General features: G+C 41.6%; 1 protein-coding gene across 3 annotated transcripts in view; it reads right to left on the bottom strand.

Annotated features, from left to right (window-relative positions):
• The window catches only part of mynn (myoneurin), a 21859-nt gene extending 7280 nt beyond the window's left edge, over positions 1–14579 (bottom strand). The window contains exons 1-5 of one of the 3 annotated variants that reach the window (XM_061713604.1): positions 14534–14579; positions 12308–12364; positions 7671–7944; positions 3791–4752; positions 2474–2633 (exon numbers count right to left, since the gene is read on the bottom strand). In XM_061713604.1, coding sequence (XP_061569588.1) covers positions 2474–2633; positions 3791–4752; positions 7671–7944; position 12308 — 1397 coding nt within the window. In that variant the 5' untranslated portion in view covers positions 12309–12364; positions 14534–14579. Of the gene's footprint in view, positions 1–2473; positions 2634–3790; positions 4753–7670; positions 7945–12307; positions 12365–14079; positions 14504–14533 lie in introns of those variants that run through there. The other 2 variants (XM_061713603.1, XM_061713605.1) reach the window with 2 other exon arrangements.

Below are 14579 nucleotides of genomic sequence, written 5' to 3'. Positions count from 1 at the left end.
TATATTTTAAAAAAAAGATCCTCTGACATTTATAGAAAAAGATTATTATCTTACCTTTATCTACTTAAACTACAGAGGGTCACGTGACCTTCTTTTACTCTTTAGTGTAATTCCTTGTATTTTAATAAGAAATCTTGCACCAGTTTGAATTGTTGAAGTTACTGCAGGACACCGTTGATACAAATGTAACACCATCTGCATCCTTTTCAAATTAAGAGCCCCCTTCATCTCTTTAAAATGCTTTTATTGTGAAATATTTGCAGGAAGCTGTCGGGCGAACGCTCATTAACTTGCAAAGTTCGAGTTAGCACTCGAAATTGCAATAATGTTAGAAAGATAAAGAAGAAAAAACAAAGAAAAACACGACGAGCACAGTAATAGAAAGAAGAAGAAGTAGAGGACGACGGTTTGTATTAAAAAAAAAACAAAAAAAACAGCCTTTTCTGAACGTAGCGTAGACTGAGCCACTGGAAAAGAAAACAGACGGCAAAAAGAGACTTTACAAAGAAGAATATATCATGTTGGGATTTACAGGAACTGAGGCCACGTTTACACGTAGCCGGGTATTTACAAAAAAAATATTTTCCCCTCTGCGTTTTCAAAAATATCCTCGTTTACACGGACTTGCATGAAAACGCTGGTAACGTCATGCCAGCCAATCAGAATCCTGGAAAAAACATCAACAAATGACACGTGTAACTTCCAGTAGGCTGATATATGGCATCGGACGCGCTCTGTCCTGAAACACTGAACGCGTTATCGGCCCCCACGTTCTACCACGTTCTTCTGATTGACAGCGGAGACTCGCCTTTTAAAAGGCTGATTTATGGTTCCGCGTTACACCAACGCAGACCTTATGGCGTAGGGTACGAGGCGCACTCACCGAACGGTGCGCGTCGCCGCATACCCTACGCCGTAGGCTACGCCGTCGATTTTACGCGGAACCATAAATCTGCCTTTATTCACCCGCCCGAGACTCGCCTTTTATTCGCCCCACCAACCGCCCTGCGCTCCTGAAAGAAACTCCTAAAAGAACTCCTAGACAAGGCGGCAGGAAGAAAATAGAAGCAGGTCTAACGTCCGACCAAAGTGGGGAAAAAAACTAACAAAATAACGGCGTGTGGTGACCGGCGTGTTCGTGGTGTTAAATGCAGCAAACATGTCAGATCATTACTGGGATGTGGGGAAAAGCAGAGGACACGAGAAATGATCAAATAGGTACCAGATCTTGTTGGATCCGGCACAAATTAAGCCCTAATAAGATTAAGATAGGATTCTTATTATATCTTATTATTTTATCAGAACCTTCCAGCTCCCTGGCGATCTCCCTCCAGCAGCTGCCACTTTATTGAGGTTCTTGTATTGAAATGACTGTTTCCAACAGCGCTTTCAACTTTTTTTTCAACTTTCAACCGGCTTTCAAAGCGAGCGACAGGAAGAAAATAGAAGCAGGGCGTGCGACAAAAGTCCAGCTCAAAACGACGCTGCGTCGCTCGCAACCAGTGTAGACAGTGCAAATAAAAAATAAAGCAAAGGAACTGTTTTTGACGCTGACGCTCGCTCGCTCGCATGCAGTGTGGACACGGTGACGGAACGAGAGTCTGAGAGAATTTAAAACAGGTAAAATAAAAGAAAATATTGACGGTGGCCAAACAAATTGTAAACACAGGTCGCACTCATGACGCTGCTGGGGACGTTTCTGTCGCATAATGTGACGTAAATCTCAGTTGTCCTCCGTTTCCTCTGTTTAGACGCAAACGTGAAGACGGAATTTTTGAAAATCTCCACTTTGGCCGGAGTTTTCAGAAATGATCGTTTTTGGGGGCTTTGACCTCCGTTTCCGTGTAAACGAACGGCCAAAACGCATGAAAACGCCTCCGTTTTTGCCCTGTGTAAACGGGGCCTGATTCAGTCCCTCAGCAGCCTCTGTGCTGTTTATGTGGAGAGATTCTGTAGAACCGAGCCATCGAACCAGCTCATGTGCAGCAGGTCTGAGCTCCAGGAACCATCATCGGTGGGAAAGAGTTCACTGCATTCTTGTGCAAATAAGACTTCAGCAACTTCTTTTAAAGCTTCGTAGAAGGTAGTTATTTGAAAGTTACGGCATCTATTCTGTTTCATGATATTGAAAAGATGCTGCATAAATATCCTGTTCTTACATTTTTCTACCAAGGAGCTTTTATTTTGAAAATTACAACTGAAAGCTCATATTTGCCTCAAATAGTGAATAAATAAATCCTACAATGAAGTTTAAAGGCAATTTCCTCTGTTTCTGTCACCCCCGCCAGAATCGGGGGTCCTCAGAGTTGACCAAAAAATTAGCAGGACCCCGGAAAGGCTGAGGACCACTGCTCTAGAGGACAAACTTCCTACCGCTGGAGAGATCAGAGTAAAGCAGGAGGTTGGAGTTTTCAACGCGCAGCAGAGAAGAAGAAGGAGCAGTGTGCAGTTCCTGGTGGAGACGAGCACGTACCTGATGTGTATCTTGTAGTTGGACGAGGTGGCGAACTTGAAGCCGCAGCGCTCGCAGGTGTACGGCTTCTCCTCGCCGTGGTGCATGCGGCGGTGGGCGACCAGCTGGCACTTCTGGGCGAAGCACTTGTCGCAGTCGCTGCAGCTGAACGGCTTCTCGCCTGCAGAGGAGAGGAGCTGTTTACTCTCCCAGCTCAACACTTTGATTTCATTTAAACATCAAACGCAGCAGCTGAAAAGCTCCCAGATGAAGCTTCGCTTCAGCGACCGAGGGTCAAACGAGGACGCCACGTCAAAACATTGGTATCGGCCAAAAAAGTACATACATATAGGACTGTCTCAGAAAATTTGAATATTGTGATAAAGTCCTTTATTTTCTGTAATGCAAAAATGTCATACATTCTGAATTCATTACAAATCAACTGAAATATTGCAAGCCTTTTGTTATTTTAATATTGCTGATCGTGGCTTACAGTTTAAGAAAACTCAAATATCCTATCTCTCAAAAAATTTGAATATTCTGTGAATCTTAATCTTAAACTGTAAACCATAATCAGCAATATTAAAATAATAAAAGGCTTGCAATATTTCAGTTGATTTGTAATGAATCCAGAATGTATGACATTTTTGTTTTTTTAAATCATTAATAATTACATTACAGAAAATAAAGAACTTTATCACAATATTCTAATTTTCTGAGACAGTCCTGTATACTCATGCCATTCAGAATGTTGCACTAAGGTTAAGCCAAAAAGTATTTTAATTTTCTTGTGTTTGTGAGTTTGACTGGATGTCATTCAACCACCTCTTTTGAAGTTAAATTTATTTATTTTTGTTATTGCAATATTCTGCACTTTTTGTTTTAGTTTACAATTTCATGTTTTTATCTTTTGTGGCACCAGTGCTGATAAGCTTTGTTGAAATAAATGTCCATGTTGTTCTCCAATGGACAATAAAAGAAACTTGGGATAATTTAGTTTTAGTACTAAATTCATTGCCAAAATGTATCTGATCGGGAAAAAGTATCTGAAATGTATCGGGAGTCAAAAAAAGTGAAGTGAAAAGAAAAATCGGGATTGGCAGATACTCAAACTCAAGTGATCGGGAGCTAACAAATATATATATATATATATATATATATATATATATATATTCACACACACACACACACACACACACACACACACACACACACACACACACACACATATATATATATACACAGCGCCACTAGACTCGTTCATCGTCATGGAAACCCCACCGCTCACCGTTTCTTAGTAATTAGAGCCAGACTTATGAAGGATTCCCCCCCACTCACCTGTGTGTATGCGCAGGTGCGTCTTGAGCTGCGTGGCCTGCCTGAAGGTCTTGGAGCAGAAGATGCAGGAGAACGGCTTCAGGCCCTTGTGGATCTTCTCGTGGCGCCGCAGGCTGCTCAGGTCCTTGAACACCTTGTTGCACTCCGTGCAGGTGAGCGACAGCTCTCCCGCCGGGTCCGACGGGTCCAGCTCCCCGGGCTCTGCCTCCCCAGGCTCCGCCTCCCCGGACTCCGCCTCCCCGTTCTCTCCGCTGTCCTCGTCCGCCTCCTCCACCCTCCTCCGGCCGCGGCCCCGGCCTCGCCCCCGGCCCCTCCCGCGGCCGCGCCCCCTCCTCCCCTCGCTCGGCCGCGGCTTCTTCTTGGGGGGAGACTCTTCGTCCAGCGACAGGCTCCAGTCCGCCGACGTGTCGCCCAAGTCCTTCCCGCTGGCGTCAGAATCCCCCACCGCCACCTCCTCCGCCCTGGACTCCGCCCTGGACGCCCCCCGGCCTCTGCCGCGGCCCCGCCCCCTCCCTCGGCCCCGCCCCCGGTGGCCCTGGGCCTTGGGGGTCGGGTCGGCCGGGCCGCTCTGCTCCGCCGGCTCCCCGCCGAGGCTCTTCGGCCGCCGGCCTCTCTTCCGGCCGCCCCCCCTGGCCACGCTCCTGGTGGGCGTGTACTCCTCGTCGCTCTTCCCCTCCTCCTCCTCCTCCTCCACGTCCTCCTCCCCCGGCTTGTAGTCCTGGTCTCCGGCCTCCTTGCCGTCGTCGTGCCAGTCCCCCGTGACGGAGACGATGGACAGGGGCACCGGGGAGCTGGGGCTCCCCGGGGAGCCGGGGCTGGGCGGGGAGTCGCCCGGCTCCTTATCCACCTCCGACTGAGACGTCTCGCTGGCCTCCGACCAGTGAGGGATCTCCTCCAGGTACTTGGTGGCCTCCGCCATCCCCAGGAAGATGGCGGCGCGCCGCACGGCCGACTGCCTGGTGCTGCAGACAGAAACAAACAAGAGAAACCATTATTTCACTCCTTCTTGAGCTGAGAGTAGTGATGCACCGAAATGAAAATTTGTGGCCGAAACAGAAACCGAAAATAATAATAAACACTTATCGAATACCGAACAATACCGAACATGGTTCTTCAGCAGTTTTTCATTTATTTTGCCAATTTTTTCACCATTGCATTGATTTAGGCATGCTTTTCAAAGAAAAAAATCTTTTACAAAATTACAAGGTAGAAAATATTTATTGAACATAAAAAAACTGAACATTTTTTAATTTCCCAGCATTATGTTGTTTTGGTTCCACCTCCTGGTGAATGTTAGCTAAAATTCTTATGGGGTTAGTTTTTGGTTGGCCAACGATTTATGTAGTGCGCAACGTTACGGGACGGAGCGGCCAGTCTATTTCCTTATTTTACAACGCCGTTATTGATTGTTCGGTTTTTTTCCCCACTTATTCCACCGAACACCGAAAGTGTTTTTTTTGCCATTTTCGGCCGAACAATTTCAGTTACAGAACAATCGGTGCATCACTAGCTGAGAGTAAAGTTTATTTATTTATTGTTGCAAATCACCATCAAATTAAAAGTGTCAAAATATCAAAAATAAAGCAAAACAATTTAAGTCTCATCCAGAAATAAAGAACAGTAAAATAACGGCCACGGTTACATGATGTTTTTTAATTCAGAATGAATTATTCCGATTAAATAATTCAGAATTAAACTATTTTCCTTCGAGTTTACATGGAAATAGTAATTCCGAATTAAGGTTTACATGGAAAACCCGTTTGATCGGCTTTATCCAATTCCACTACAGGTCTGGGGGTTGGGAAGGTTCTGATTGGATAGGGGGGGGACCAGAAGTTACGTCTACCGGAAGAAAAACTAACTTAGCCGCTACAACTTTGAAAAGCTCACAATGTTTATGTTTCCTGTTTCCATCTGTTCTTTTAATTATTTCCAGGTCCTCCAAGCTATTTATTAAATAAATGGTCTCTGCTCTTGACCAGCGTTTACTGCAACTGCGTGCTGCCATCTTGAAACTTTGTTTGGAAAACCAGTCCAGCGCGGAATATAAGCGTCATCGTGATCCTGGAATTATTCTATTCAGATTTAAAATCGGAATAAACCAGCCACTTACTTCGGAATTAAGTTTAATTCGGAATGGCCATTTTCATTCAGAATTAGGTGTTTACGTGGTAATTTTTACTCATTTTAAAATCGGATTTAATTTTAATTCTGAATTAAAGAGGAATTAAACTTCCCATGTAAACGCACTCAATGTGTTGGAGAGGGAACAGGAGGAAACAGAACACTTATTTAGTCCTGTCCCTTCATCACAATATCATATCATATGCTATAGAAAATATAAAAATAAAAACTGTTAATAAAATAAGAAAGAAAAGACAAAATAATAACAAAAAACAAATACAACACAAACAATTAATAAACAAAAATCAAGGCATAATTAAACTAGCCTCCTACAACCAGTCACTTCTTGAATGCAAGCAGTTCCATTTGTATCGTATATGATGTATCACATAAGGAACAGAATAATAATAAAAGAAAAACATACAGAAGGTAAATTGAGTTCTTTAGAGGTCCGTATTGTTATATTTGTCAAGAATTGTTTTCTTGTATGTGTTTTTAAACTGTATAGAGTTGGTGCTTCGTTCAATTTCTTCATCCAGACCATTCCACAAAGTTCCCCCACTGACTGTTAACTAGGGGTGTAACAATATATCGTGCCACGAAATTTCGCGATACAAAAACTCCACGAAACGTGTCGTGGAGGTGACAAAGTGTATCGCGATATTGGGTTATTAATATGAATCCATTGTGTTGACTAGTAACGCGCAGCTGACCGCGCGTGGCGACCGCGCCTCGACCCGCGGACCAAAATCTTCCTCCGCTCAGAAGAAAATAGTACCTTTTTGAGGTCCTGATCACGGGACTCTTGGGGGGTTTTGAGCTTATTACCTTAGTACCTTATTAAATTAAACCTTTTTGGGGTGGTGAGTAGGATAAACACGGGGAAACTTCTGCTGAGTTCCAGTGTACTTTAATGTCCCTCAACAGTGTAGGATTTTAGAACATCAACACAGCACCTAGTGCCGTACTGTGGCGTATCACTCCGCCCAATCTAAAACAGACTAATCACTACAGATAAACTGACTAGTGTCATTATAGTCCCTGATTTACATCAGAATATAAAGAATAGATTTATAAAATAATAAACCCTAATTACCAAAATAACCTTCTTAACAAAAATAAATCTCCTCTTACACGTATAAGGTGAGCATGAATCAATATTTTTTATGATGTAAAATTGTATGTAATTATTTACTTTTCTTTATTTATTTAATTTTAGTTGTTAAATTTCTGGAAAAGAAAAAAGTCAAATCATACATGAGAGAAACTATTCAGTTTGTGGTAAAATATTTGTACTTTATATGAAACTGAAGATCCATAATGCAAACCTGACATTTACTTTTAGTTCAGTTTGTGGAAAATGGTTGGCCTGGCTTTCTCTTTAAAACTTAAACAGTTATAAACCATTACAAACTGTAATAATAGGGCAAACGCACAGCATTGTTTTGTATTTTGTGTCTTTTAAATAAAATACAATTTTTTCCAGTCATATGTTCCTCATTCAAGGTTGTTAAAAAAATACTGCTATAATATCGTATCGTTATCGTGACCTCAATATCGTGTATCGTACCGTATCGTGAGATTAGTGTATCGTTACACCCGTACTGATAAGCACGTGCTTTTAAGAGCAGAACGTACACAAGGTTGTTTAAAATCTAGTTTTCCTCTGATATTTTCCTTCTTTATCTTGAAACATTTTCTGAATGTTTTCAGCTAGTGCATTACTTCTTTCCCACGCGGTGGGTGAAAGATTTACCTGCTGAGGTTCATCTGGCCGGTGTAGATGAACTCCAGGAGCTTCTCCAGGGAGTAGCGGCTGACCTTGTCGGGGTCCAAGGTCGTGACCTCTTGACCCCGTTCAGCCTGACAGGAGAAGTAGTCGCTGAAGGCGGCGAGGATGTTGCGGTGAGCCCTGAACTCGACGTCCCGCACCATGATGGTTATGTCGCACAGGAAGTCCATCTCCCGCTGCTGGTGCAGGCGCTGCAGCAGCAGCCGGCCGTGGTTGGTGATGTGCGCCATCACTGCCACTGCACACAAGCAAGGCATCAGTCAGCGGTGAAACTCAGCCGTCATTATAAGCACATGTCGGGGTTCACCTACTCATTTGTAATTTTAGGATGAATAACACCAGAAATCCCAAAAGTCACTAGAAGATATAAAAGTCTGGATAGAAGCCAGAGATTCTGTAACCTCTGGAATGTCAACCGTATTGGAAATTAGTTTCATATTTTGTTTGAATGTAAAAATGTAAATATAATGAATCTCAGACAAAAATTATACAAACCGACCATCTATGTTTAAATTGATTGTGTTACTTCAATCTAATAAGTTAAATGTAATTTATAAATTAGGCGCCTTTTTGAAGAATTTCCTTCCTCTGTTTAAATTATTTTTATTTTAGTTGAACATGTACAGCCCGCCACTTGCTATAAATATTACAAATGTTTGTGTTCTGTGCTCCATACCATGTGATCATGGTCGAGAGTTAAAATAAATGATGATGATGATATAAGACAGGTCGTCTCCTCCTCCTCCCATGATGCTTTGCTGCATCCAGATTCATTCTTATTTGAAAATGTCTCCGTCTCCCAGTCTTGCTGTTGCCGTTGGTCTTAATAACTCCACCTCCTCCGCTTACGTAAGCGGTTCTTTCCTCTAGTCCAGCAAAGAGTTTGGTGGAAAAGGGGTACTTGTGTGATGTAACAACGTTCAGTTCTACCCAGAGGTGCAGTAATTTTCCTCCAAGACCTTGTGCTGATGATGGGAGACTCTAACTGCTCAGTCAACTCTCCAGAGACTCAGATCTGGACTAATTCAAACCCTGTCGGGTGAAATGCAGCGACCTGCTCACTCCTCAAGTAAAGGAGGAGACTTGAGCTCAGTGTGGCCCCCGGGGTTGGTAGAGGGAGAGCACTGCCGGGACTGACTTAGGTAGGAGCACTGGGTGACAAATTGGGGCAAAAAAATAAAATATAATGCCGTATTTTCTGGACTATAAGCCGCACCTGCATATAAGCCGCACCCGCTCTATTTAAAAAAAACATATGCAAGCCGCAGATATTTATGTTGTTAGATTAGATATTTACTACATGTACAGAACCATTTTGAACTATAAATGATGTACATGTTTGTACCTAAATAGATCCTTTCCTAACAGTGTCTTTTAACACGGCAGCAACTTTGCTGATTAAAACGGGACAGAACCAAGAGAAAATAACCGGTATTTATTTATCTATTTATCTGTTTGAAATCTGCTTCTACTTCTATCTGCTAAAGAAGAAGTAGCGTATTCTTCTTGGCATTTATTTTGTCTTAGTTTTGATTCTAATTCCGGTTAGAGCGCCCCAGAGCGGTGGAAGAAAAATCCACAGAATAGCCGCACCTTTGTATAAGCTGCATGGATCAAAACCTATAAAAAAAGAAGCAGCTTATAGTCCAGAAAATACGGTATTTATATATATATATATATATATATATATAGGGCTGAACGATATACCGTTATCGTATCTATATCGAGATATGAACATTCAAGACATTAATAACGGAAAAGCAACGATATAAACGATATATTTCCGCTCGCCCTGCTTTTAAGATTGCCCTTGAACGCACCACTACGGCCAGCCAACCACAAAGCTTATTTCATGCTTGCTGTTGATCGACAGCTGAAGCCAACCAATGACAAACATAGGAGGGAGGGAGTGAGGGAGACGTGAGACGCACACACAGGAGAGCGGAGAAGAGCGGAGAAATCCAAACGGAAGAATAGAGACATGAGTGCGGAGGATAATGCGGCCGGTGGCGGTGCAGAATCTAATTTTGTGCCAAAACATAAATCATCCTCCATTATATGGAGGTATTTTGGATTTAGAAAGGATGATGTCGACCAGCGCGAGGTGTTGTGCAAGTCGTGCTTGGTGAAAATTGCGACGTGTATTTCGCGGCCATCCCTTTTTAGTTTTGAAATTACAAAATAAAAATAGAGAAATAAACCAAAATAATCCGTTCCCCATCTTTTGTTTTGATAATAAAAAATTCATTGATGTGTTTGAAAATCGAAATTGGGAATTAAAACAGCGAGTGGAAAACTTTTTTCTCTATTTCCTATTCGTTTACTGAAAACAAGGATTGGACAAATGGGGGGATTGCACATGCGCAGTAATACATTAAGAAAGTTGTTTCTGGTTCTTTTGTTCATCAGATTGAAAGTTAACATTTTTAGATATTTAATTGTTGAAACAGAAAATAAATCAAATCTGAAACCTGGGAGTGAAACATGAGTTTAATCTGTAATCTGTCTTCACTCCGTCATGAAACTGCAGTGATGTTGTGACAGTCCGTTCAGCTGCAGCGTCCAATCAATAATCAATAACATGTACTGAACTCTAACTCTAACTGCATTGGTTATTTATCGTTAAAGCGGAGCTACAGTAAAATATTTTGATTATTATTTATTATTGAGTGACTTTATGTTAATGTTGATGACTGGCAGTGAGTTCTAATCAATAAAACTGCACTCTTTTGATTTCTGATGTTTTTATTTTTCTGAAAAATGCTTGGTTTTCACCGAACCGAAGTCATATCGTATCGTATCGATATCGAGATATCTGGCATGAATATCGAGATATGAAATTTTGTCCATATCGTTCAGCCCTATATATATATATATTAGTGATGCACCGAAATGAAAATTTGTGGCCGAAACCGAAACCGAAAATAATAATAAACACTTGGCCGAATACCGAACAATACCGAACATGGTTTTTCAGCAGTTTTTCATTTATTTTGCCAATTTTTTCACCATTGCATAAATCAAATACATTTGATTTAGGCATGCTTTTCAAAGAAAAAAATCTTTTACAAAATTACAAGGTAGAAAATATTTATTGAACATAAAAAAATGAAATTTTTTTAATTTCCCAGCATTATGTTGTTTTGGTTCCACCTCCTGGTGAATGTTAGGTAAAATTCTTATGTGGTTAGTTTTTGGTTGGCCAATGATTTATGTAGTGCGCAACGTTATGGGAGCGGCCAGTCTATTTCCTTATTTTACAACGCCGTTATTAATTGTTAGTTTTTTTCCCCACTTATTCCACCGAACACCGAAAGTGTTTTTTTTGCCATTTTCGGCCGAACAATTTCGGTTACCGGACAATCGGTGCATCACTAAAATATATATAAAAAAAAGAAAAGAAAATGCCCATGGCATCTGGGAAAAATAAGTAAATCTGTATATGACTCTTTTTTTAAGCATAACGTTGCCGCAGCAACCCCAGACCATAATACTGCCCCCGTAGACTCACTAGGACCAATAGAGGACTCATTCATCACTAACATGCAGGCTCATGGCCCCACATGACCTTCCTTTGTGCTCATTATCCTCCCTGATGCTGATGAGACTGGTGCCCTTCAGGCCACAGCAGTTCAGCACCAAAACAGTTAGAATGATGATTTTCTTCATTCGTGCTTCAAACCCTTGACTGATCTCCGGTTATTCAAGACTTTCTTAGGGATTACGGTTCTCCATCGTGCTTCTAGGTTTTAATATGTTCTTGGGCAGCTCTTGACCCACTTGTGTGTTTTGCTTCCTTCAGGCTTCATACTGATAAGTTAACCCTTCTGAATAAAGAGGAGCATCGCAAAAGTCTACATGACTGTTCTGTGAATGTCAGGCGCTGTCTTATACAGTTTAAGACGTTACATAGACTGTATTATTCTAGAGAAAAGCTGCAGTATCTTTCCCGACATTTCACCCATTTGCACCAGATGCAAGTCTGCGACTGGTAATTTAGTACATTCTTTTTGGTTATGCAGTAAACTTCATACATACTGGTAAAGTATTATCCATTGCTTCTCTACGGCAGTTTAAGATTAAGATTCCCAGAATATTCTAATTTTTTGAGATAGGATATTTGAGTTTTCTTAAGCTGTAAGCCATGATCAGCAATATTAAAATAATAAAAGGCTTGCAATATTTCAGTTGATTTGTAATGAATCCAGAATGTAGGACATTTTTGTTTTTGTAATTGCATTACAGAAAATCACAATATTCTAATTTTCTGAGACAGTCCTGTATGTGCTGCTGCCCTTACTTTTTAACAACTTGTGCTTTTTATTATTTTACCTCTTTTCTTATCATTTTATTTGTTATTTACTGCTTAATTGTGTCTTGCCGCTTCTAATGTTGATGTAAAGCATTTTGAACTACCTTGTGTTGAATTGTGTTATACAAATAAACTTGCCTTGCCTAAAGGAATGAAAAGCTCCAACATGTTTTTATGACCAGGTAGTATGTTGCTTTTAGGATTTTTGCAAAATATATCAAAGTTGATGCAAAAAATGAAAAAGCATCATGTGTGTTATTTAAAAGTTGATATGAGGATGAAAACTTACTGTGTGAATGAGCTGCTGGAGCTTCCCCTCCTCTCAACTGTGAGTCTGAAGGTTCCTCTGTGGACGTTAATCAGTGACAAAGAGACAATTAATTCAGGGCTCGGTGCTTATTGACGGTCTGAATGATATTTATTGCATGCATGGCGTGTTTGGAGCAGGTAGAGCAGCAGGTTCGGGGTAGGAATGGGTGATATTTTACCGCTCACGATTTACCGTCAAAAAACGTGATGACGTTTTTGTGTAAAGCTGATTTATGGTTCTACGTTAAATCGACGCACAACGTACGTGAAGGAAGGAAGGAAGGAAGGAAGGAAGGAAGGAAGGAAGGAAGGAAGGTGTTGAGGCCAAAATTGATGTTGGTTAGTTTAAATATACTTTATTTACTTAATCCTTTATTTGAAAGGTGTATATGAATTGGTTTTGTGGGGACATGGTATTGTTTGTGTTAAGGACAGATAAGTTCAGAAATAATCATTTTTTGTTGGTTTGTTGCGTTGTCTTCGCCCCCTCCTTTGCGTCTGCAGTGATTTAATGCGTGATTATTGACACCTGCAGATGAAAGCCAGAGTGTGAGAGTGGGAAGCGGGACAGTTTTTTTGACTGCAAAGGTCAGATCGCAGAAATAAATTAAGAAGCTTTTTTTTGCCTTTTTGATGGATACTTTTTGTAAAAGTTATAATCTGGACTATCATTAAATTGCATTAATTTGGAGGTGACGCTGGATCCGCGTCTGTCTTTTGTTTTGACTGTGTTTACCCGCTCAGTAGCGGCTCACAAAAGGTTTGATAAAGAAGCCGCAACAGAAAGAAAGAAAGAAAGAAAGAAAGAAAGAAAGAAAGAAAGAAAGAAAGAAAGAAAGAAAGAAAGAAAGAAAGAAAGAAAGAAAGAAAGAAAGAAAGAAAGAAAGAAAGAAAGAAAGAAAGAAAGAAAGAAAGAAAGAAAGAAAGAAAGAAAGAAAGAAAGAAAGAAAGAAAGAAAGAAAGAAAGAAAGAAAGAAAGAAAGAAAGAAAGAAAGAAAGAAAGAAAGAAAGGGAGAAAAGAAGGAAGGAAGGAAGAAAAGAAGGAAGGAAGGAAGGAAGGAAGGAAGAAAAGAAGGAAGGAAGGAAGGAAGGAAGGGGAGAAAAGAAGGAAGGAAGGGGAGAAAAGAAGGAAGGAAGAAAAGAAGGAAGGAAGGAAGGGAGAAAAGGAAGGAAGGAAGAAAAGAAGGAAGGAAGGAAGGAAGGGAGGGGAGAAAAGAAGGAAGGAAGGGAGAAAAGAAGGAAGGAAGGAAGGAAGGGAGAAAAGGAAGGAAGGAAGGGAGAAAAGGAAGGAAGGAAGGGAGAAAAGGAAGGAAGGAAGGAAGGGAGAAAAGGAAGGAAGGAAGGGAGAAAAGGAAGGAAGGAAGGGAGAAAAGGAAGGAAGGAAGGAAGGAAGGGAGAAAAGAAGGAAGGAAGGAAGGAAGGGAGAAAAGGAAGGAAGGAAGGGAGAAAAGAAGGAAGGAAGGAAGGGGGAGAAAAAAGAAGGAAGGAAAGATATGAGCCTGAAAGAAAGAAAGAAAGAAGAAAAGAAAGAAAGAAAGAAAGAAGAAAAAAGAAAGAAAGAAAGAAAGAATCAATTCAATTTAATTGGTGTAGTTTAGTAGTATTTAGTATCTTTTAGAGCAGTGTTTTGGCTCCAAAGACTGAATGTGGTGATAGATTTATAGTTACAAAGGTGGTATTTTTTCTATCGTAATTTTTATCATTATTGGAATAAATGCCAGAAATGACCGTGATAAATGTTTTAGTCCATACTAGTTCGGGGCAGGTAGAGCCTGACAGGTGATCACCGTGATCTGCAGCAGCAGTTTTGGAAAATAAAAGCTCCCGCCTGCGTGATGGCGGGCCGCGGCTCCGGCGGCTCCACGGCCGGAGGAAACGACCTCTGCCGGCTCCTCCCGGTCCACACGGGCTGTAGTAAACCCCCCAGGCTGCCCCGGCCGTCCCGGCCACCCGGGGCCGCCACGTGTCGCCCCGGGAGCCGCTCAGAACCGTCTCCGCGGCGGGAACCGCGCGGAAAAACACCGAGCTCTTATTTCGAAGGTTCCACGGGTTTCTACAGGCGGGGTCGACGTCAGCCGGCACAAAACGCGACGCTCGCGGTCGCGGCGGCAAATATCCGCGCGGATGGGCCGCTTATTTTTTCATTTTCATCGTGTAACTTGGCTTTTTTTCCCCCACAGCAAAGTAAATAAAAGCAGAAAAGTACCTTCAGATATCCGAGAGCGCCAGCCATAATCCACGTGACTTGGCGG

Source organism: Cololabis saira, chromosome 22 (assembly GCF_033807715.1).
Source record: "Cololabis saira isolate AMF1-May2022 chromosome 22, fColSai1.1, whole genome shotgun sequence".
Classification (NCBI taxonomy): Eukaryota; Metazoa; Chordata; class Actinopteri; order Beloniformes; family Belonidae; genus Cololabis; species Cololabis saira.
This window is presented reverse-complemented; position numbering and strand designations above follow the sequence as displayed.